Below are 26163 nucleotides of genomic sequence, written 5' to 3' on the forward strand. Positions count from 1 at the left end.
CTTCACGGGAACTGGAAAGGTCTGAGACACCACCCTGTCCTCGTAAACCCTATCTAGCTTAGGGATAGATGGTTCTTCCGGAAGTTTCGGTTCCGGAACCTCCAACATAGCAAGCACTCCTTTCAGTAAAAAGCGCAAATGCTTCATCTTAAAACTGGCCGATTCCGTCCCAGAGAGAGCACCCTCCGAAGAATCTGAGGCGTCCTCATCAGCGGATAATCAGAGACATCCAACGGAGTAGATGACCCCTGGGATGGAAGGCTATGTCTTTCCCTTCGCTTGCGCTTCGCAGGGCGTGGTAAGGCAGCAGAAACCACCGTTTGCAGCTGGGCAGTGAAATCTGGTGGCCAAGGGGCCCCTCCCGCGGGAGGATCAGTCGGACCCTGGGGATCTGCATGTGTGATCGGAGATGAATGTAGGGAACGCACCTCGCGGGATGGAGAACCCTCAGAGGTGGATGGCTCAGTGGAGCTAAATATCTTTTCAAAGCATGTGGTACACAGTTGAGCAGGCGGATCAACCTGCACCTCCTCACAATAAACACAAGTATTAGATTTAATTAAAGAGGGTGTATCCTCTAACATATCAGAGTCCTCCATAGCTTGCGCCTTTAATATGGACTAGATAGATTAAATGGCACCTTTATAAACCAATGGCCGGGGCACTCACCACCTCCTATGACCCTGAGCACAGAGAAACCGTTAAGTCTCCCGCAATTGGCGATAAGGAAAGAGGAAGTTGAAGAGGCCACACCCGGTCACATGGAGTGCCATGCAGGACCGCTCCTGCACTATAGAGAAAACACGCCAAAAAAAGGCCACGCCGATCTACACCTGACTGTTCACACATTGGTAGAGCCTCATCTCACACATGACGCAGCAACAAACACAAAGATATTATGCATAAATCCCCCCTATTCAATAATCCCCTTTCCAGGTATATTAAGCCTTGATTCTATACAGATAAAAGGAGACACACTGTGACCCTGTCTTCTTGCGTTATCATATGTGTATAAATGAAACGACCTTACCAGAATCTATGCCGTGGAACAGGAACACGGCCCTTCAAGTGTAACAGGTTAGTAGCATCACTCCTGACATGGACTTGAGTGTAGAAAGTAGGCAGTGAAACTCGTCAACGCTGATTGCTTAAGGAGCTCTCCCTGCATCTCCGGACTATAACTTTCACCCATGCTCTCACTGAGAGGCTGACAGGACTACTTAAAACTCCAGTCCCATTTCGAAGAGTACTACCCTCCATAAGAGACTACTCCAATCTTCTGACACTTCTCTGGCAACCTCGTTTGACAAAAGGCAAAGAATGACTGGGGGGTGAGCGGAGTGGGGGAGATATTTAAGTCTTTGGCTGGGTTGTCTTTGCCTCCTCCTGGTGGCCAGGTTCTGTATTCCCACAAGTAATGAATGAAGCAGTGGACTCTCCTCCTATTAAGATGAAAATACATGGTCACACTGCCATTTCCCCTTTCCTAAGTAATGACCAAAATATAATGTACTGTAAAGTAATGAGCAGCACAAACAATGAGAGTTGTTGTTTTTGTTTTGTTTTTAAAAGAAGACAACTTTTATGAATGCAGGATGTCACCAGCAGGCCAATCACAACAGATGTCTGTACTTTAAAATCTAGCACTTCCCTAACGAGAAGCACTGATGGGTTTATATAGTCATTGCAAGTGAGTGGTGGAGGAAAATATTTATTTTGTATGTGGGCAGGGATATATTTATGAATAGTTCAACTAAGAATAGGCCTTGGATTGGAAACATTAAAAAAGACACAGCAGGCAATATTCAAAGCATTACATATGCTGTGCTACAATACGAGAAGGTCAATAAATTTGTTTTTTTGTAGTTTTTTTTAAAAAACATACTTCTTATTGTGCTGAATGTAGTTTATATACTTTGTAAAATGATTAAGTTGATTTTCATGTTGTAAATACCTTTCACGTAGTCACAATTTCCGGTTTACTGAACCAAAAACAGTTTAATCTAAGTTAGGAAAGGATGATCTCTTTAAGAGAAGCAGTGTTAACAGATTAAAGGGCCATAATAGTCGAAAAACTACATGTTCTTAATTTTAGCTTTCCTATCCCTTTAAGTCCCCTAAGTGGCAGCTACATTTGAAGTTGTCCTATGCCTCGGTTTATTACAAACAGGGAAGCCAGAAAGAAGTGTCATTGCACATTCACTATGCCCAAGACAACTGTCTTATGTTTTACTGAAAGTTATGTAGGGGCGTTAAATCACTGCTCTGTAAGTGTTACTGGTAGCTATCGTGAGGGGAATTTTCGGTTTGTTCTACTGGCAGTTAAAGGTCTAATCATTGCTGTGTGCGCACACATGTTTGGAAGCAAGAGGGGTTTAGAATATAGCGTGTGTGTGTGTGTGTGTGTGTATATATGTATATGTATATATATATATATATATATATATATATATTTATATATATTTATTTTTTATTTATTTATATCTCAAAGACAAATTGCACTCCCGGATCCTCACTTAATAGCCTTGGGTGCAGCAAAAAACCAAAACACAGCTCCAAAAGAAAGCGCACTCCAAAGGTCTTAGCAAAAAGCCGGAATGTCTGAGGACAAGCCATTTCGGCTTGAAAACGTTCACATTAAAGTGATTTTTGCTAAGACCTTTGGAGTGCGCTTTCTTTTTTATATATATATATATATATATATATACACACACATATACATACACATACACACACACACACACACATAAATATGCACACACTATGTATATAGTTCACTTCACTTTCTAGTAATTTCTAGAATCACATCTTCACTTACACACAACCCCCTCCTCCTTTTTGAATGTGTTTCAATACCAGGCTGCATTTAGCCATGACTGCATCTTCACTGCTTTAAAAAGGGATAGCCTACTTGTTTTTTTGTTTAAAAAAAGATGGATAAGTACCAAAGGAGTTATCTAACTAGCTTTGCATAACCAACATCAATCAATATACTTTATAACCTCTTATAAGTTTATCTGTTTTTTTGTTGTTGTTTTTTTCAAATACATTTTGATTAATTTGTCATTTTTCATTATACAAACAAGACTGTAATATACTGATACATACATATAAGGATACAATTGAAATTATACGAGACAATCACAAACCTAAAATACATTTTTAAATATTGCTTTTAAACATCGTTTGTAAATTCGTCCCTTAGAAGAAAAGGATTATCTCTGTTAATTTAGCATTAAAGGGCCATTATACACTCATTTTTTCTTTGCATAAATGTTTTGTAGATGATCTATTTATAAAGCCCATAAAGTTTTTTTTGTTTTTTTTTAATTTATAATTTTGCTTATTTTTAAATAACATTGCTCTGATTTTCAGACTCCTAACCAAGCCCCAAAGTTTTATTTGAATACCGTCAGCTACCTTCTCCAGCTTGCTCCTGTTTGTGTAAAGGGTCTTTTCATATGCAAAAGAAGGGGGAGAGGGGGAGCGTCTTATTTCCCACTTGCAGTGGGCTTTCCAACTGCCTTTTCAACAGAGCTAAACTGAAAGCTTCTAAGTAAATTTTTAAACCATTTATACTGGATTATTATCTGTTATTTGTAGAGCGCCAACAGATTCCGCAGCTCTATAATGTTTAATATGCTTAATAGTCTCAATTTACCAGAATAAATGTGTGTAACCAAATCTCATCATGTCAATTGCAATCTAATATCTCTTTCGAGCAGTTAATCCAAGAAACAAAAAACCGTGAGAAGTGATTGAACTTTGCCCTGTGTGTGTGTATATATATATATATATATATATATATATATATATATATATATATATATATATATATATATATATATATATATATATATATATATATATATATATATATATATATATATATATTATATTTACTTTAAATTTGTTTGACAGTATTACATTTTAAACAGTGCATGCGCACATCTCGTAGCTGCTCCCTCTGAGTGCACATGCTGCAGATTTACATAATCGCATTCCACACATTGCTAATTAACATATGTAGAGTGTGATTACGTCATACAGAGCATGCGCACTCAGAGGGAGCAGATTCTGACAAAGGAGCAGACTCTGATAGAACACCAGCCCATTTTTGGATCAGCACCTGGCCAATTTTTGGATCAGCACCTGGGTAGCGCTTGCGGATAGGTGGCTAAATACAAGGTGTTGAACCAAAAATGGGCCGGCTCCTAAGCTTACATTCCCTTTTTTCAAATAAAGGTTACCAAGAGACCAAAGAAAAATTAAAATAGGAGTAAATTAGAAAATTGCATGCTCTATCTGAATCATTAAAGAAACATGTTTGTATTTAGTATCCCTTTAATGTACAAATAGGTGGGAACTGTTGCATGTAGAACCAAAGAGCTAGGAGTTGCAGTGGGACACTTATTATGAAGGACTTGTTTCTCTTTGTAAACAAAAAAATTAAATAGACATGACACCCATATTTTTTCTTTAATGATTCAGACAGAGCATAGCATTTCGTCACTATGACCCATGCTGGCCTGCGGAAACACATTCCCTGGGACAGATTATCCTGTGACAACCACCAAAGAAGAGAGTCTCTGGTCTCTTGATCCAGATTTATCTGAGGAGATAAATCTGCATAATCCCCATTCCACTGTTTGAGCATGCATAGTTGCAGTGGTCTGAGATGCAAGCGAGCAAACGGAACTATGTCCATTGCCGCTACCATTAGTCCGATTACCTCCATACACTGAGCCACTGACGGCCGAGGAATGGAATGAAGAGCTCGGCAGGTGGTTAAAATCTTTGATTTCCTGACCTCCGTCAGAAAATTTTTCATGTCTACCGAATCTATCAGAGTTCCCAGGAAAGGAACTCTTGTGAGAGGGGTAAGTGAACTCTTTTTTACGTTCACCTTCCACCCGTGAGATCTTAGAAAAGCCAACAAGATGTGAGATTTGGCTAGTTGGTAAGTTAACGCCTGAATAAAGATATCGTCCAGATAAGGCGCCACTGCTATGCCCGCGGCCTTAGGACCGCCAGAAGGGACCCTAGCACCTTTTGCTTGTCCAGAAAGGCGAACCTGAGAAACTGATTATGATCTTTGTGGATAGGGATGTGCAGATATGCATCCTTTAAATCCACGGTGGTCATATATTGACCCTCCTGGATCATTGGTAAAATAGTCTGAATGGTCTCCATCTTGAAGGATGGGACTCTGAGGAATTTGTTTAGGATCTTGATATCTAAAATTGGTCTGAAGGTTCCCTCTTTTTTGGGAACCACAAACAGATTGGAGTAAAACCCCTGCCCCTGTTCTGTTCTTGGAACTGGACAGATTACTCCCATGGTATATAGGTCTTCTACACAGCGTAAGAACGCCTCTCTTTTTGCCTGGTTTACAGACAATCGAGAAAGATGGAATCTCCCCCTTGGAGGGGAATCTTTGAAGTCTAGAAGATACACCTGGTCACAATTTCTAAAGCCCAGGAGTCCTGAACGTCTCTTGCAAAGTCTGAGCAAAGAGAGAAAGTCTGCCCCCTACTAGATCCGGTCCCGGATCGGGGGCTGCCTCTTCATGCTGTCTTGGTGGCAGCAGCGGGCTTCTTGGCCTGTTTACCTTTGTTCCAAGTCTGGTTAGGTCTCCAGACTGACTTGGATTGAGCAAAATTCCCCTCCTGCTTTGCAGCAAGGGAGGAGGAAGAGGGACCACCTTTGAAGTTTCGAAAGGAACAAAAATTATTTTGTTTGGTCCTCATCTTACTTGTCTTATCCTGAGGAAGGGCATGGCCTTTTCCTCCAGTGATGTCTGAAATGATCTCTTTCAGTTCAGGCTGGAATAGGGTCTTACCCTTGAAAGGGATGACTAAAAGCTTAGATTTTGAGGACACGTCAGCAGACCAGGACTTAAGCCATAACGCTCTACGCGCTGAATTCTTTGCCGCTAATTTAGCCAGTTGAAAAGCGGCATCTGTAATGAAAGAATTAGCTAGCTTGAGAGCCCTAATTCTATCCAGAATATCATCTAATGGGGTCTCAACCTGAAGAGCCTCCTCTAGAGCCTCGAACCAAAAAGCAGCTGAAGTAGTTACAGGAACAATGCACGCTACAGGTTGCAGAAGAAAACCCTGATGAATAAATATTTTCTTTAGGAGACCCTCTAATTTTTTATCCATAGGATCTTTGAAAGCACAACTGTCCTCAATAGGTATAGTTGTACGCTTAGCCAGGGTAGAAATAGCTCCCTCCACCTTAGGGACCGTCTGCCACGAATCCCGCATGGAGTCTGATATGGGAAACATTTTCTTAAAAGTAGGAGGGAGAGAAAAGGGAATACCTGGTCTATCCCACTCCTTAGCAACAATGTCCGAAATCCTCTTAGGGACCAGAAAAGCATTAGTGTAGACAGGAACCTCTAGATATCTGTCCATTTTACACAATTTCTCTGGAACTACAATAAGGTCACAATCATCCAGAGTTGCTAAAACCTCCCTGAGCAACAAGCGGAGGTGATCTAGCTTAAATTTAAAAGCCGTCATATCTGAGTCTGTCTGAGGGAACATCTTTCCCGAATCAGAAATCTGTCCCTCAGACAGCAAATCCCTCACCCCCAACTCACAACATTGTGAGGGTACATCGGATATGGCTAATAAAGCGTCAGAGGGCTCAGCATTTACTCTCACACCAGACCTACTGCGCTTCCCCTGCAACTCAGGCAGCTTAGATAAAACCTCTGTGAGGGTAGTATTCATAACTGTGGCCATATCTTGCAGGTTGAAAGAATTGGACGCACTAGATACTTGGCATCGCTTGTGCGGGCGTTAATGGTTGTGACACTTGGGGAGAATTAGATGGCAACTTTATTCCCTTCTGACTGAGAATCATCCTGCGACATACTTTTATTAGCTAAAATTTATTGCCCTTTCAGTGCATGAGGGACACATTTGAAGTGGGGGTTCCACAATGGCTTCCAAACACATAGAACATTGGCTTTCCTCAATGTCAGACATGTTGAACAGGCTATTAATGACCACAAACAAGCTTGAAAACACTTTATTTAGTGAAAAAATAACAATCTTAAAAAACGGTACTGCGCCTTTAAGAGAAAAAAAAGCATACACGTTTTGCAAAACTGCTTTAAAATACACCAATCGTTTTTTTGATATAAGATTCAATTTATGCAGATAAGTTTGCCCCACAAAGAAAGGAACACTTAACCCTTTACTGTGAAAAACCGGATAGTTAATAAGGCCTAAATCCGGAAAAAACACCCCCAGCATGGGGAAAAACGGGGTAAAAGCTTTGATTTGGCCCAACACTTCCACAAGGGCCCACCAAAGTTGGAGCTTGCTGCTTGCTTTGTAAATACAACTGCGCAACTGAGGCGCAAAAAAAGGCCCCGCCCATCTCACTCAATGTTTTTTCAGCCTAAATGAACCGCACCAGAGCGGTTCCAAACTAGCCATGTGGGTTCTGAAACCCAAAAAAAGAAGCCAAGTGTACCCTCAATAAAGTTTCAAAAAACGTTATAGCCAAAAACGTTATCAGCACTCCCAGTTCAAAAAAAGTTTGCCCACAAACATTCAAACTCAGTGTCAACCATTTTTTATTAGCCCCTATATGCAAGCTTAGTAATACCCCTTCTTCACTTTAGGATTACTGCTTACCCTCATAGGGATACTGTCAGCCTTTCTGAAATACCACAGTCTCTCCAGAAAAAATGACTGAACATACCTCACTGCTATATAGCATGAAAACGTTCCTCACACTGAAGTTTCTTAAGTACTCCTCAGCCATTCTGTGGGAACTGCTCTGGATCTTAGTGACAAATGCTAAGATTATCAGCCTCCAGGCAGAAGTCTTCATCCATCTGCTGCCTGAGAGTAAATAGTACACACCGGTACCATTTAAAATAAAAAACTCTTGCTTGAAGAAAATAAAAACTAACATTTTATCACCTCTTTCACTTTACCCTTCCTAGTACTTAGAGTAGGCAAAGAGAATGAGTGGGGGGTGGAGCTAAGGGAAGAGCTATATAGACAGCTCTGCTGTGGTGCTCTTTGCCATTTGCTGTTAGCAGGAGGATAATATCCCACAAGTAAAGGATGAATCCGTGGACTCGTCGTACCTTATAGAAGAAAGTATATTTATATAAAACTGTGTTGGTTATGCAAAACTGGGAAATGGGTAATAAGGGGATTATCTATCTTTTTAAACCAAAAAAACTTTGGTGTAGACTGTCCCTTTAATATGCAGTTAAAGGGCTAATATTGTTATAGTTAGCTACAAATTAATATTAATTACCTCATATTCAAAGAGTTATTGTTTTTGTTACATGTTTTTCATGTGGATATCAATATTTAAAGGGATATGAAACCCACAATTTTTCCTTTCATGATGCAGATAGAGCAGTGATGACTAACCTTGGTACCCCAGATGTTTTGGAACTACATTTCCCATGATGCTTAGTCGCTAGTCTATAGTCTAGTTGAGCATCATGGGAAATGTAGTTCCGAAACATCAGCGGTGCCAAGGTTAGCCATCACTGAGATAGAGCATATCATTTTAAACAACTTTCTAAATGTTCTTCTATTATACATTTTCTTTGTTCTCTTGATATCTTTTGTTGAAAAGCAGGAATGTAAAGCTTAGGAACCGGCCCATTTTTGGAGCACTATAAAGCAGCAGTTTTGTAAGAGTGTTGTCCATTTGCAAGAGCACTAGATGGCAGCAATATTTCATGCCATGTAGTGCTTCAGACACCTACATAGGTATCTCTTCAACAAAGATGATCATGGGATCAAAAAACATTTTTTTTTAATAGAAGCAAATTGAAAACTTTTTTAAAATTGCAGCTGTCTGAATCACAAAAGTAAAATGTTTGAGTTTCATATCCCTTTAATATAAAGCATTATATTGCAATGACAAGCATTTAAGTTTTAGAGGCCAATTATCTAAACCTTGCAAGTTCAGACGTGCTTTTTCACCGCCGACCCTTATAGGGACTGCCCTGGTAGAATTATCATAAAAGAAGAAGAGGCAGTCCCTGCGAGTTGTGAGAGGTCTTCTATGGAAAGTAATGGAGCTTGCTGGAAAAACAGAATTTATGTTTACCTGATAAATTTCTTTCTCCAACGGTGTGTCCGGTCCACGGCGTCATCCTTACTTGTGGGATATTCTCTTCCCCAACAGGAAATGGCAAAGAGCCCAGCAAAGCTGGTCACATGATCCCTCCTAGGCTCCGCCTACCCCAGTCATTCGACCGACGTTAAGGAGGAATATTTGCATAGGAGAAACCATATGTTACCGTGGTGACTGTAGTTAAAGAAAATAAATTATCAGACCTGATTAAAAAACCAGGGCGGGCCGTGGACCGGACACACCGTTGGAGAAAGAAATTTATCAGGTAAACATAAATTCTGTTTTCTCCAACATAGGTGTGTCCGGTCCACGGCGTCATCCTTACTTGTGGGAACCAATACCAAAGCTTTAGGACACGGATGAAGGGAGGGAGCAAATCAGGTCACCTAAATGGAAGGCACCACGGCTTGCAAAACCTTTCTCCCAAAAATAGCCTCAGAAGAAGCAAAAGTATCAAACTTGTAAAATTTGGTAAAAGTGTGCAGTGAAGACCAAGTCGCTGCCCTACATATCTGATCAACAGAAGCCTCGTTCTTGAAGGCCCATGTGGAAGCCACAGCCCTAGTGGAATGAGCTGTGATTCTTTCGGGAGGCTGCCGTCCGGCAGTCTCGTAAGCCAATCTGATGATGCTTTTAATCCAAAAAGAGAGAGAGGTAGAAGTTGCTTTTTGACCTCTCCTTTTACCTGAATAAACAACAAACAAGGAAGATGTTTGTCTAAAATCCTTTGTAGCATCTAAATAGAATTTTAGAGCGCGAACAACATCCAAATTGTGCAACAAACGTTCCTTCTTTGAAACTGGTTTCGGACACAGAGAAGGTACGATAATCTCCTGGTTAATGTTTTTGTTAGAAACAACTTTTGGAAGAAAACCAGGTTTAGTACGTAAAACCACCTTATCTGCATGGAACACCAGATAAGGAGGAGAACACTGCAGAGCAGATAGTTCTGAGACTCTTCTAGCAGAAGAAATCGCAACTAAAAACAAAACTTTCCAAGATAATAACTTAATATCAACGGAATGTAAGGGTTCAAACGGAACCCCCTGAAGAACTGAAAGAACTAAATTGAGACTCCAAGGAGGAGTCAAAGGTTTGTAAACAGGCTTGATTCTAACCAGAGCCTGAACAAAGGCTTGAACATCTGGCACAGCTGCCAGCTTTTTGTGAAGTAATACCGACAAGGCAGAAATCTGTCCCTTCAGGGAACTTGCAGATAATCCTTTTTCCAATCCTTCTTGAAGGAAGGATAGAATCCTAGGAATCTTAACCTTGTCCCAAGGGAATCCTTTAGATTCACACCAACAGATATATTTTTTCCAAATTTTGTGGTAAATCTTTCTAGTTACAGGCTTTCTGGCCTGAACAAGAGTATTGATAACAGAATCTGAGAATCCTCGCTTCGATAAAATCAAGCGTTCAATCTCCAAGCAGTCAGCTGGAGTGAAACCAGATTCGGATGTTCGAACGGACCCTGAACAAGAAGGTCTCGTCTCAAAGGTAGCTTCCAAGGTGGAGCCGATGACATATTCACCAGATCTGCATACCAAGTCCTGCGTGGCCACGCAGGAGCTATCAAGATCACCGACGCCCTCTCCTGATTGATCCTGGCTACCAGCCTGGGGATGAGAGGAAATGGCGGGAACACATAAGCTAGTTTGAAGGTCCAAGGTGCTACTAGTGCATCCACTAGAGCCGCCTTGGGATCCCTGGATCTGGCCCCGTAGCAAGGAACTTTGAAGTTCTGACGAGAGGCCATCAGATCCATGTCTGGAATGCCCCACAGGTGAGTGACTTGGGCAAAGATTTCCGGATGGAGTTCCCACTCCCCCGGATGCAATGTCTGACGACTCAGAAAATCCGCTTCCCAATTTTCCACTCCTGGGATGTGGATAGCAGACAGGTGGCAGGAGTGAGACTCCGCCCATAGAATGATTTTGGTCACTTCTTCCATCGCTAGGGAACTCCTTGTTCCCCCCTGATGGTTGATGTACGCAACAGTTGTCATGTTGTCTGATTGAAACCGTATGAACTTGGTCCTCGCTAGCCGAGGCCAGGCCTTGAGAGCATTGAATATCGCTCTCAGTTCCAGAATATTTATCGGTAGAAGAGATTCTTCCCGAGACCAAAGACCCTGAGCTTTCAGGGATCCCCAGACCGCGCCCCAGCCCATCAGACTGGCGTCGGTCGTGACAATGACCCACTCTGGTCTGCGGAACGTCATCCCTTGAGACAGATTGTCCAGGGACAGCCACCAACGGAGTGAGTCTCTGGTCCTCTGATTTACTTGTATCTTCGGAGACAAGTCTGTATAGTCCCCATTCCACTGACTGAGCATGCACAGTTGTAATGGTCTTAGATGAATGCGCGCAAAAGGAACTATGTCCATCGCCGCTACCATCAACCCGATCACTTCCATGCACTGAGCTATGGAAGGAAGAGGAACGGAATGAAGTATCCGACAAGAGTCTAGAAGTTTTGTTTTTCTGGCCTCTGTTAGAAAGATCCTCATTTCTAAGGAGTCTATAATTGTTCCCAAGAAGGGAACCCTTGTTGACGGGGATAGAGAACTCTTTTCCACGTTCACTTTCCAGCCGTGAGATCTGAGAAAGGCCAGGACAATGTCCGTGTGAGCCTTTGCTTGAGGAAGGGACGACGCTTGAATCAGAATGTCGTCCAGGTAAGGTACTACTGCAATGCCCCTTGGTCTTAGCACCGCTAGAAGGGACCCTAGTACCTTTGTGAAAATCCTTGGAGCAGTGGCTAATCCGAAAGGAAGCGCCACGAACTGGTAATGTTTGTCCAGGAATGCAAACCTTAGGAACCGATGATGTTCCTTGTGGATAGGAATATGTAGATACGCATCCTTTAAATCCACCGTGGTCATGAATTGACCCTCCTGGATGGAAGGAAGAATAGTTCGAATGGTTTCCATCTTGAAAGATGGAACCTTGAGAAACTTGTTTAAGATCTTGAGATCTAAGATTGGTCTGAACGTTCCCTCTTTTTTGGGAACTATGAACAGATTGGAGTAGAACCCCATCCCTTGTTCTCTTATTGGAACAGGATGAATCACTCCCATTTTTAACAGGTCTTCTACACAATGTAAGAACGCCTGTCTTTTTATGTGGTCTGAAGACAACTGAGACCTGTGGAACCTCCCCCTTGGGGGAAGTCCCTTGAATTCCAGGAGATAACCCTGGGAGACTATTTCTAGCGCCCAAGGATCCAGAACATCTCTTGCCCAAGCCTGAGCGAAGAGAGAGAGTCTGCCCCCCACCAGATCCGGTCCCGGATCGGGGGCCAATATTTCATGCTGTCTTGGTAGCAGTGGCAGGCTTCTTGGCCTGCTTTCCCTTGTTCCAGCCTTGCATTGGTCTCCAAGCTGGCTTGGCTTGAGAAGTATTACCCTCTTGCTTAGAGGACGTAGCACTTTGGGCTGGTCCGTTTTTACGAAAGGGACGAAAATTAGGTCTATTTTTCGCCTTGAAAGGCCGATCCTGAGGAAGGGCGTGGCCCTTACCCCCAGTGATATCCGAGATAATCTCTTTCAAGTCAGGGCCAAACAGCGTTTTCCCCTTGAAAGGAATGTTTAGTAGCTTGTTCTTGGAAGACGCATCAGCCGACCAAGATTTCAACCAAAGCGCTCTGCGCGCCACAATAGCAAACCCAGAATTCTTAGCCGCTAACCTAGCCAATTGCAAAGTGGCGTCTAGGGTGAAAGAATTAGCCAATTTGAGAGCATTGATTCTGTCCATAATCTCCTCATAAGGAGAAGAATCACTATCGAGCGCCTTTATCAGCTCATCAAACCAGAAACATGCGGCTGTAGTGACAGGGACAATGCATGAAATTGGTTGTAGAAGGTAACCCTGCTGAACAAACATCTTTTTAAGCAAACCTTCTAATTTTTTATCCATAGGATCTTTGAAAGCACAACTATCCTCTATGGGTATAGTGGTGCGTTTGTTTAAAGTAGAAACCGCTCCCTCGACCTTGGGGACTGTCTGCCATAAGTCCTTTCTGGGGTCGACCATAGGAAACAATTTTTTAAATATGGGGGGAGGGACGAAAGGAATACCGGGCCTTTCCCATTCTTTATTAACAATGTCCGCCACCCGCTTGGGTATAGGAAAAGCTTCTGGGAGCTCCGGCACCTCTAGGAACTTGTCCATTTTACATAGTTTCTCTGGGATGACCAACTTTTCACAATCATCCAGAGTGGATAATACCTCCTTAAGCAGAATGCGGAGATGTTCCAACTTAAATTTAAATGCAATTACATCAGGTTCAGCCTGTTGAGAAATGTTCCCTGAATCAGTAATTTCTCCCTCAGACAAAACCTCCCTGGCCCCCTCAGATTGGGTTAGGGGTCCTTCAGAGATATTAATATCAGCGTCGTCATGCTCTTCAGTAACTAAAACAGAGCAGCCACGCTTACGCTGACAAGGGTTCATTTTGGCTAAAATGTTTTTGACAGAATTATCCATTACAGCCGTTAATTGTTGCATAGTAAGGAGTATTGGCGCGCTAGATGTACTAGGGGCCTCCTGAGTGGGCAAGACTCGTGTAGACGAAGGAGGGAATGATGCAGTACCATGCTTACTCCCCTCACTTGAGGAATCATCTTGGGCATCATTGTCATTATCACATAAATCACATTTATTTAAATGAACAGGAATTCTGGCTTCCCCACATTCAGAACACAGTCTATCTGGTAGTTCAGACATGTTAAACAGGCATAAACTTGATAATAAAGTACAAAAAACGTTTTAAAATAAAACCGTTACTGTCACTTTAAATTTTAAACTGAACACACTTTATTACTGCAATTGCGAAAAAACATGAAGGAATTGTACAAAATTCACCAAATTTTCACCACAGTGTCTTAAAGCCTTAAAAGTATTGCACACCAAATTTGGAAGCTTTAACCCTTAAAATAACGGAACCGGAGCCGTTTTAACACTTTAACCCCTTTACAGTCCCTGGTATCTGCTTTGCTGAGACCCAACCAAACCCAAAGGGGAATACGATACCAAATGACGCCTTCAGAAAGCCTTTTCTAAGTATCAGAGCTCCTCTCACATGCGACTGCATGCCATGCCTCTCAAAAACAAGTGCGCCACACCGGCGCGAAAATGAGGCTCTGCTTATGCTTTGGGAAAGCCCCAGAGAAATAAGGTGTCTAATACAGTGCCTGCCGATATTATAATATCAATATACCCAGATAAAATGATTCCTCAAGGCTAAATATGTTTTAAAAATGAATCGATTTAGCCCAGAAAAGTCTACAATCATTAATAAGCCCTTATGAAGCCCTTATTTACCATCGTAATAAACATGGCTTACCGGATCCCATAGGGAAAAATGACAGCTTCCAGCATTACATCGTCTTGTTAGAATGTGTCATACCTCAAGCAGCAAGAGACTGCACACTGTTCCCCCAACTGAAGTTAATTGCTCTCAACAGTCCTGTGTGGAACAGCCATGGATTTTAGTTACGGTGCTAAAATCATTTTCCTCATACAAACAGAAATCTTCATCTCTTTTCTGTTTCTGAGTAAATAGTACATACCAGCACTATTTTAAAATAACAAACTCTTGATTGAATAATAAAAACTACAGTTAAACACTAAAAAACTCTAAGCCATCTCCGTGGAGATGTTGCCTGTACAACGGCAAAGAGAATGACTGGGGTAGGCGGAGCCTAGGAGGGATCATGTGACCAGCTTTGCTGGGCTCTTTGCCATTTCCTGTTGGGGAAGAGAATATCCCACAAGTAAGGATGACGCCGTGGACCGGACACACCTATGTTGGAGAAACATAATTTATGCTTACCTGATCAATTAATTTTTCTTTCATGGTGGTGAGAGTCCACAATCCATTACTCATGGGAATTACTCTTCTTTACCACTAGGAGGAGGTTAAGATTCACTAATGCCAAAGAGCCATATAAAACCCCTCCCACCTCACACATACCTCAGTCTAATGTCTAGCCGAGCTAGCAAGGTAAGAAAAACGAATAAGACAAAAAAGAGAGCAGGGAAAAAAAAAAAAGTGGAAAAAAAGTGGGAAAAAATTAAGCCCCAGAAAAAACAAAAAGTAAGGGGGTGCTGTGGAGTCCACGAGTAATAACATAAAGGAAGGGATACAACCCCAATATTTTTTTTTTATGCACTTAAAATAAACAGGCAAAGCAATCAGACAACTGCCTGAAGGCGTGATTGGAGGAAGCCAGATTCATCCAGAATAATTGGTACTCTGAAGCAAACCCAATATATTTGCACTAACAAGGTTATTAGAATACTGTTCTAAAAGACTAGACGACAACCAGTAAGTAGAAGCAGCAGCAACATCAGCAATAGCCAAAAACCTTGACGTGCGCATAGCCGAGCAAACGTGTGCGGAAACCAATGCAAGGGATGTGCCCTAACCCGACAGGCAAACCTGGCTCGCAAAAAAAAAAGAGAGACTAATGGGACGTGTGCTAATCAGATAAGCCTAAACCTGACCTGCGCTGAGGGGAAACTGGACCTCAATATAGAATGAAAACCCCTTTCTCTGAAAAATCACATGCACATCTTCATTCTTCAAACACCTCAAGTGGAGGTAAAGTAAAGACTGAGATATGTGTGAGAGGTTTTATAGGGCTCTTGGAATTTGGGAATTTTAGCCTCCTCCTAGTGGTAGAGAGTAATTCCAATGAGTAATGGATAGTGGACTATCACCACCTGTATGAAAGGGAAACTTTTCTTTGTAAAGCGAAATTAGCAGTGAGCACACTTGCAGCCAATATAACCACAATACGCTGCTTTCTGCGTATATCACCTTACCATCGTTTAAATTTTTGTATGCATGTTTTTCTCTATTAGGGTTATAAGTATTTTCAGTGTTTTGAGAAAAGCTTGTCAACTTTTAATGGCGAGAAAAAAAACAGATCTATAGTGTGAAAATCTTTACACAATTACGCTGGGTTAAGAGAGACCATTTCATATACGCCCATGGAACGAAAAAACAACAAATTACACTCTGTATTTTGTACTTAAAAGTACGAATTTCAAAGTGATTTTGGCACATTCAGTGTACTTTAATTACGATGTTTGCTGTGCATATTTAATAGGATTTATTCCCGAGTAATTTACATACACATTTTACATTTTTGATAAAAGTGGCTTTACATCATTCCACCAAGAAAATAAAAGAACTAGCGAGCATTCTTTATTAACATCGCCAGCCCAGAGACCTTTAAATCATCAGGCCGTAAGTGATTTTACGCCATTCTAATCTATGTGCAAAGTATCAAGGAACAAGCTTTATGTTGCATTTTATTTGTTCATATATTTATTTGTAGTTCTCACGGCATAGTGAGTTGGTTGTTGATCTTTATGGTGAACCTATCAAACTGCCAGTCATCAGACAAAGCTTGTGCTTGTGAAATTACTGGGGGGGGACCCTACACATATGGAGGCTGTATAACCCTTTCTTTAAGGTATTTTGCAATGTAAGTGGAATATTTGCATCTATAAAATGGGACAGTTGGAAGAGGTATACAACAATATGTAATTTAGACAATATTTACATGCCATAACACAGCTTGTTAATGTAACCTAAGGATAGTTTTGTATAATTTTTATACTTGTGTATACATAGTGCCATTAGAAAGACAGTACTGTGGTCAGAAAGGTATTAGTTGTCGTTTTAAATAAATATAGAGGATCATTTGCATTTTAGTTAGTAGTTTTTAATACTTTTATTTCATTTTAATTTTTGTAAAGGAATTTGAAAAAAAAAAGTTTGGATTTTGGAATAATTATGAATGCCAATTCCAAAGCAGTTTAATTTTCTTTTTTTTCTCCCACTTTTTTTTTTTTTTTTTTTAATACACCCCTAGCATACTATTATCCTTTTATGTCCCTTAGAATCTAGCAACAACCAAAACACTAATAAAAAAATACATTTTTGTTGCCAAACCTTAGAGGGAACGCTGGGGACAAGGAAGTCATTTGCACATTTTCTCTTCATACTTGTCTCCTCTCTCATAGGATTTATTCCATTAATGCATTTATCTCCTGGAATCTTTCGATAACTGCAGAACAAAAACAAGACATAATTTTATATCCAGCGCTGCAGAATTTTGCGGCTATATAAATAAATGAAAATAATATAAAATAAGTCGATATGAGAAGGGTAGCAATAAGATATAAATAGCCAAGAAATAACTATTTGGACTCTCCTTAGTCAAAGGAATGAGGATGAAGATGTGGAAATAATGAAGGTATTCTCTATTCTTCACGCTCACCCTTTAGTCTTCAGTTGCTCTTCCTCTCCAAAAACACAAAGTTCTAATTCATGGCCCCGTAGTTCGGGCTGTTCTACACAGGTTGAGTCATTTTCCTTACGATAATATCCAAAGTCACTGAGCAAAAGCAAGAGAGTTTGTGTTACTGGAATAATCTAGAAACACAGATTAAAAACAGAGGTCACATTGTCTGTGCTTCAATATCCCTAAACTCTTATTTATTTATTTATAAAGAACACTGGCTTATCGTTATTTAACCTCTTAAGGACATATGACGGAATTTTTCCGTCATAAAACAATTGAGCAAACTGAAAGCTGTGTCCTTAAAGGGTCAAATGTGCATAAGGAACCTACGTACATATGCCCTGCTTGCCTAAAACACAGTAAAAGCTCTAACTGGGCCAGATTTTTTTAAGCTTTCTGCTCTGGTGAGATTATCCAAGATGTCTCGTCAGTACTGAAGTACTGAAATCACTGTTTCTCTCACGATGCAGGGTTCTGGATGTAAAAGAGGAGGTACACACACACGACAATTTAAAGCTCAAAAAAAATGGTGTGATTTCACTCCATGTCAGTGAGTTTATGATAAATTGGCCCCTAAACCAGTGATAGCTTTTAATGGAAGTATTATTGCTAAAACATATGTGTAATGCAAAGCCGCTTCTATTCATAACTGAAACACACTAGTGCAATTTAATTAACTACTAATTAATTTAATTTATTTAATCAACTACTATGCTTCTTTAAAAAGGGACATATTACTCAAATATTTTCTGTCATGCATTTTAAAGAGCAATAGTTACACATGTTAAACCCCCACACACATTATTACTATTATTTTTGCATTTAAAAAAAGTTAAGTAAAATGTATTTAAAGGGACACAGAACCCAATTATTTTCTTTTGTGATTCAGATAGAGCATGCAATTTTAAGCAACTTTCTGATTTACTCCTATTATCAATTTTTCTTCATTCTCTTGCTATCTTTATTTGAAAAAGAAGGCATCTATGCTTTTATATTAGTTCAGGACTCTGGACAGCACTTTTTTATTGGTGGATGAATTTATCCACCAATCCGCAAGAACAACCCAGGTTGTTCACCAAAAATGGGCCAGCATCTAAACTTACATTCTTGAATTTCAAATAAAGATACCAAGAGAATAAAGAAAATTTGATAATATGAGTAAATTAGAAAGTTGCTTAAAATGTCATGCTGTATCTGAATCACAAAAGAAAAAAAATTAGGTTCAGTGTCCGTTTAAATTTATAAAGGGAAAGTAAAAGGACGTGCAAGATTATTTACAACGGAGTCCTGGAAATCTATTGCTTAATGGCTGAGAGTGACAACTGCCACAGGAGGGGAAAAAAATTGTTTATTGCGTAAAGGAATATTTTTCGATAAAACAAAATATATTTTGAAATATTCCATTCCAAACTGTATAGAGAAAACATTTGCATATCCTGTCGCTTTAAGTTCCATGGAGTTATCCCTGCCTTTAACAACTCATTCATTCTTGTTGCACAGCTTTTTTCTATTCAAATAAATACACAAGTAAATAAAAAGTGAACTTTGAATAGCCCACTTAAAATATATTGGCTTTCAATCTTTGTGTCATAGCTTGAAAAACAAAATGTATGCTTACCTGATAAATTTCTTTCTTTCCGGGAATGTAGAGTCCACAACGTTATTCCGATTACCAGTGGGATATTCAACTCCTGGCCAGCAGGAGGCGGCAAAGAGCACCCCAGCAAAGCTGTTAAGTGTAACTTCTCTTACCCATAATCCCCAGTCATTCAGCCAAAGAAAAATGGAAAAAGAAGTGTAAAAGGTGCCTGAAGTTTACTCAAAAAATCTGCCGAATTAGAATTTAAAAAGTGGGCGGGTTGTGGACTCTCCATGCCTGGAAAGAAAGAAATTTATCAGGTAATCATAATTTATTTTTTTTCCTATGGCATGGAGAGTCCACAATGTCATTCCAATTACTAGTGGGAACCAATACCCAAGCTAGAGGACACAAAATAAACAGGGAGAGGGAACAAGGCAGAAGGACCTAAACAGAAGGCGCCACCACTTGAAGAACCTGTCTCCCAAAAACATAAATTATGCTTACCTGATAAATTTCCTTTCCTTCTGTATGGGAAGAGTCCACAGCTACATTCCTTACTTGTGAGAAAGATTTTGCAGGCTAAGGTGCCAGAAGAAAAAAAAAAATCAAATTTAGGGCCACCCATCGGAGAACACGGGCGGGAGCTGTGGACTCTTCCCATACAGAAGGAAAGGAAATGATCAGGTAAGCATAATTTATGTTTTCCTTCTTAAAATGGGAAGAGTCCACAGCTGCATTCCTTACTTGTCGGAAACATATACCCAACCTCTAGAGTACACGGAATGCTAACGGGAGGAAAAAAAGAGAGGTGGACCCTAATCTGAGGGTAACACAGCCTTCAAAATCTTTCTCACAAGTAAGGAATGCAGCTGTGGACTCTTCCCATATTAAGAAGGAAAGAGGCCTCAGCCGAGGCAAAAGTATCAAATTTGTAGAATTTGGAAAAAGTATGCAGAGGACCATGTTGCTGCCTTGCAAATCTGTTCCACAGAAGCTTCATTTTTTGGAAGCCCAAGAAGAGGAGACAGCCCTAGTGGAATGAGCCGTAATTCTCTCAGGAGGCTACTGTCCAGCAGTCTCATAAGCAAAACGAATCATTCTTCTTAACCAGAGGGAAAGAGTAGTAGAAGTGGCCTTCTGACCCTTAAATTTTCCAGAGAAAACAACAAAAAGAGCAGAAGATTGCCGAAAATCTTTAGTAGCTTGAAGGTAAAATTTTAGAGCACGCACAACATCCAAGTTATGCAAAAGATGTTCCTTATGATAAGAAGGATTAGGACAAAAAAAAAAGAGGAACAACAATTTCCTGATTAATGTTTCGATCCGACACCACCTTAGGGAAAAACCCTAATTTAGTATGAAGGATCGCCTTATCTGCATGAAAAATAAGGTATGGGGAAATCACACTGCAGAGCTGAAAGCGCAGAAACTCTGCGAGCGGAAGAAATAGCAAGGAGAAACAAAACCTTACCAGAAAACAACTTTATATCAACAACATGCATCGGCTCAAACGGAGCCCGTTGCAAACTTTAAGAACTAGGTTAAGACTCCAAGGACGAGCAACAGGTTTAAACACAGGCCTGATTCTGACCATGGCCTGAATAAAAGCTTGAACATCTGGTAAAATCAGCCAGACGTTTGTGCAAAAGAATAGACAGTGCAGAAATCTGACCCTTCAGAGTACTGACTGACAAACCTTTCTCCAGACCATCCTGAAGAAACGATAAAATTAGAGGAATCCTCACCCGAAACCTTTAGCTTTGCACCAAAAAAGCTATTTACGCCAAACCTTATGGTAAATCCTGAGAGTACCAGGTTTCCGAGCCTGAAACATAGTTTCAATGATCGCTTCAGAAAAAACCATGTCAAGACAAGACTAGACGTTCAATCTCCAAGCAGTCAGCTTCAGAGAATCCAGATTTGGATGGAGGAATGGACCCTGAATTAGAAGGTCCTTCCTCAGAGGTAACCTCCAGGGTGGAAGAGATGACATCGTCACCAGATCCGCAAACCAGATCCTGCGAGGTCAGACAGGAGCAATTAGAATCACGGATGTGCTCTCCTGCTTGATACGAGCAATGACTTGTGAAAGAAGAGAAAATGGAGGAAACCGGTATGCTAGACCAAAATCCCAAGGAACCGCTAGAGAATCTATCAGGGCGGACTAAGGATTTCTTGACCTTGAACTGTACCATGGATGCTTGACGCCATCTGATCCAACTCCGGAACCCCCACCTGAGGGTTATCCTGGAGAACACTTCCGTATGGAGAGCCCACTCCCCTGGAAGAAAAGTCTGTCTGCTCAGAAAATCCGCAACCCAAATGTCCACTCCTGCAAAGTGGATGGCAGATAGGAGACAATTGTGAGCTTCCGCCCACTACAGAATGTGAGTCACCTCCTTCATGAGCAAGGAACTCCAAGTTCTTCCCTTGTGGTTGATGTAAGCCACTGAGGTGATATTATCCGACTGGAATCAGGGCTAAAGATAATTGAGGCCAAGCTGTCAAGGCATTAAAGATTGCTCTCAACTCCAAGATGTTTATGGGAAGAGAAGACTCTTCCTGAGACCACAGGCCCTGAGCCTTTAGAGAACCCCAAACAGCTCCCCAGCCTAACAGGCTGGCATCCGTAGTCAAATTACCCAGGAAGGTCTCAGAAATCCAAATGTTAATTACAGACTCAATGACACTTTACTGACTGTTACAGATGAGGAAGAGGACTTTGTTTACTAAGTTTTAAATCCTCTGAAATAATAATTCCAATGTAGTAATACAGCGAGTAAGGCTAGCAGCATGCTTGGGATGTATTGGTAGAGGTATTTACAGCAGAAATAGTAAGGTTCTTATGCCACTTTATAGATCATTAGTTAGGCCTCATCTTGAGTATTGTGTGCAGTTCTGGAGGCCATACCTTCAGAAGGATATTAACAAACTTGAATCTGTGCAAAGGAGGGCTACCAAAATGGTACATGGTCTAAAAAATAAAAAAAACTTACCAGGATAGGAGAGAAAAGAAAGAGGTGATATGATAGCAACTTAAACAGAGGGTAAAACAGAGGCCGTGGGTTTTTTACATAAAATGGAAAATTCAAGCACAAGGGGTCATGATCTCAAGCTGAAGGGTAGTAGATTCAAGAGTAATTTGAGGAAGCAGTTCTTTACAGAAAGAGTGATTGATTTATGGAATAAACTTCCTCAAGAGGTAGTAATGACAAACACTGTGGGGGACTTTAAAAATGCCTGGGACAAGCATAAGGCTATCCTACAAACTAGATAATTTTATACTGTTAGGTAATATCGGGCAGACTTGCTGGGCCTATGGCTCTTATCTGCCGTCAATATCTATGTTTCTATGAAAGCAAGTGCCCTGAGACAGATGTTCCTGTGAAATCTACCACGAGAGTCTCTTGTCAGGGGGTCCAGATTTATCCTCTACGATAAATCTGAATGGTCTCCGTTCCATTGACTGAGTATGAAAAGCTGCAGTGGTCAAAGATGGAACCGAGCAAAAGGAATGATGTCCATGGAAGCCACCATCAGACCAATCACCTCTATCCATTGAGCCACTGATGGACGAATAGCAGACTGGAGAGAATGGCAAGAAGTTTGGATTTTGACGTCTGTCAGGAAAATCTTCATGGACAGGGAATCTACGATTGTTTCTAGGAAACACACTCTTGTAGTTAGAACTAGAGAAATCTTTTCCAGATTCACTTTCCACCCGAGGGAACGTAGAAAAGACAACATCATCTCTGTATGAGATTTTGGTAGTTGAAAAGATAACGCCTGAACCAAAGATGTCATCTAGATAAGGCAGCACAGCAATTCCCTGGGATCTGATCACTGCCAATAGAGCTCCGAGAACTTTTGTGAATATTCTGGGGGCTATGGCAAGACCAAACGGAAGGGCAATAAACTGGAAATGCTTGTTCAGAAAGGCAAACCTCAGAAACTGGTGATGATCCCTGTGAATGAGAATGTGTAAATACGCGTCCTTCAGGTTTATGGTCGTCATGAACTGACCTTCCTGAACCAATGGAAGGATGAAACGAACAGTTTCCATCTTGAAGGACGGGACCCTGAGGAGTTTGTTGAGACACTTTAGATCTAGGATGGGACGGAAAGTTCCCACCTTTTTGGGAACAACAAATAAATTTGAATAGAATCCGACCTAGACCTTGTTACTCTAGAGGGACTGGAATAATAACTCCCAGGGAGGAAAGGCCCTCTACGAGATTTAAGAAGGCCTCCCTCTTTACCTGGTTTGAGGATAGTCTTGACAGGAGAAATCTGCCCCTTGGAGGGTTAGACTTAAATACTATCTTGTAACCCTGGGATACTATGTCCACAGTTCATGGATCTGGGACATCACGTATCCAAGCCTATCGGGGGAAAAAAGAAAGCCTGTCCCCCACCTGATCCAAACCCGGATCGGGGGCGGACCCTTCATGCTGATTTAGAGTCAGCGGAAGGCTTCTTGTTTTACTTTCCCTTATTCAAAGGCTGGCTTGATTTCCAAGAGGACCTGGATTGGTCTTGTTTGGAAGAGGAGGAGGAGGAGGAGGAGGAGGAGGAGGAGGAGGACGACGACGACTTCTGTCCCTTAAAGTTGCAAAAGGAACAGAAATTAGAAGTCTGTCAACCGATAGGTCTATTTTTCTTGTTCCGAGGTAGGAAAGATCCCTTTCCACCTGTAATCTCTCAAATTATTTCCGCCAGACCAGGACAAAAGAGAGTTTTACCCTTATAAGGTAAAGCCACAAGCTTGGCCTTTGAAAATACATCAGCCGACCAAGATTTTAACCACAGATCTCTGCGAGCTAGAACAGTGAAGCTAGATATCTTAGCTCCCAGTCTAATTACCTGCGTGTTGGCATCACAGATAAAGGTATTGGCTAGTTTAAGAGCTTTGATCCAATCTTGGATCTCCTCTACCATAGTCTCTTCTAAAATCAGATCATACAGGGCATTGCACTAATACGATGCTGCTCCCGCAACCGTGGCAATACTTGCTGCAAGTTGGCACTGTAATTATTGATGAATGTACATATTTTTTAAATTACCCCTTTAGCTTCTTATCCATTGGATCCTTAAAACAACAACAACTATCCTCTATAGGAATGCTAGATATTTTACCTAGAGTAGAGATAGCTCCCTCTACTTTAGGCACAGTGCGCCTTGAATCCCGAATAAAGTCAACAACAGGGAACATGTTTTAAAAAACGGGAAGGGGAAAAAGGAACCCCTGGCTTATCCCATTCCTGAGCTATAATTTCAGATATCTTGTCTGGAACAGGAAAAACATCCTCAGAAGTTGGAGAATCATAAACTCTATTAAAGGGACACTGAACCCAAATTTTTTCTTTTGTAATTCAGAAAGAGCATGCAATTTTAAGCAACTTTCTAATTTACTCCTATTATCAATTTTTCTTCGTTCTCTTGCTATCATTATTTGAAAAAGAAGGCATCTAAGCTTTTTTTTGGTTTCAGTACTCTGGACAGCACTTTTTTTATTGGTGGATGAATTTATCCACCAATCAGCAAGGACAACCCAGGTTGTTCACCAAAAATGGGCCGGCATCTAAACTTACATTCTTGCATTTCAAATAAAGATACCAAGAGAATGAAGAAAATTTGATAATAGGAGTAAATTAGAAAGCTGCTTAAAATTTCATGCTCAATCTGAATCACGAAAGAAAATTTTTGGGTACAGTGTCCCTTTAAGTTTATAGGACTTTTTGGGGTTGAGAGCAACCAAAGGTTCAGAGTCGTCCAAAGTAGCTAGAACCTCCTTCAGAAGCAACCGGAGATGTTCAAGCTTAAAACGGAAATTAACTTCTTCAGATTCAGACTATTTTTCCCCCATAGCGTCCGAGTCTGAGATCGTACCATCAGATGGTACTGAAGTATTCTCCTCATCAGAAATATAGGAAAGGTTGGCCAGCGCAGATTTAGAGGATTCAGAAACCTTACTATCAGACAAATGTTTAGATTTCCTCTTATGCTTACACAAAGTAGGAAAAGTAGACAAAGCAGCAGATACTGCAGACGTTATCTGTGCGGCAAAATCCCCTGGTAAATAAACACCCCCAGGAGGTTGAGAGAAAACAGAAGGCACCTTATGAGAAACAATTAAGGCTTGGTACGTTTGAGGAGAAAGCGGAGGTATGTTACGCACAGCATCATCCTGAGAGACACTTGGCGCAGAAGGGAGTAACTTGTCTTTAAATTTTAAAGTCTTTGCCAAGCAAGGGGAACAGAATTGCATAGGAAGGACACTTTGGGCCTCTTAACATAGCAAGAACTTATCCATAGTAATAGATTTATCCTGTTGCGAGTCAATAGCTACAGAATCAGGTCACACTAAAAGTGACAAAGTTATAATGCTTTAGGCACAGTTTTATCCTCAAAAGTGACTTCTAATAAATTTATGTCCAAATTTTTGAAAACCTGAGTGATATAAAATATACGGAGAACCAACAAAAAAATTGTCACCCTAAAAAGTAAACTCGGACCCTGAGGCTCCTACTGTGCGCGGATAGATATCCCACTAGTAAGAGGAAGCTTCAAAGTCCTTCTTCTCTTAGGTAAACTCCGATTCAAGAGAACCAGCCGCAAAGCCAACACCGGCAGACTAAGCTCCGCAACAGATACCGGAAATGCGGCCATCACGTGAGCGGCTCAAAAATGAACTGTGTAACATTAGAAGGTGTGTGATAATAAATGGCGGCTGCTGACAGAAAATAAAGTTTCCTTGCTCACAGTGTATCTCAAAACATACTCTGCTATAGCCTAGCTCTACAAATAAGGGTAAAAGTAATAATCCCTTAGAATCCCTTCAGCCAAGTGAACTCTCCTGCCCCTTTGTAGGGCATTAACCCCTTAAGTGTCTCACTGTGTGTAGTTAAATTCAAAGAATGAACCTTTTTTAAACACATAAAAGTGCCAATAAAGCTGCCCAAAACCATTACCCTTAACCCAATAAGGATAATATTGTCCCATAATAGATCCTGTTGAGGGTTAACCTCAAAAGTGCTGTCCTTCAGTACCTAAAAGGCAAAGGGCACTTAATTGTGGATCCAGCTGCAGGGCAGATAACAGCTACTAAGGTGTGACCGGTAATCCA

The 26163-nt window shown here is 40.9% G+C and overlaps 1 protein-coding gene across 1 annotated transcript in view; it reads right to left on the reverse strand.

The window, feature by feature from the left end:
* SORT1 (sortilin 1) overlaps positions 1-26163 on the reverse strand; it is a 78025-nt gene that overhangs the window by 8492 nt on the left and 43370 nt on the right. Inside the window, exons 16-17 of the mRNA XM_053706761.1 lie at positions 17432-17548; positions 17104-17218 (exon numbers count right to left, since the gene is read on the reverse strand). Coding sequence (XP_053562736.1) covers positions 17104-17218; positions 17432-17548 — 232 coding nt within the window. The remainder of the gene's footprint in view (positions 1-17103; positions 17219-17431; positions 17549-26163) is intronic.

Source organism: Bombina bombina, chromosome 3, assembly GCF_027579735.1.
Source record: "Bombina bombina isolate aBomBom1 chromosome 3, aBomBom1.pri, whole genome shotgun sequence".
In the NCBI taxonomy this organism is placed as follows: Eukaryota; Metazoa; Chordata; class Amphibia; order Anura; family Bombinatoridae; genus Bombina; species Bombina bombina.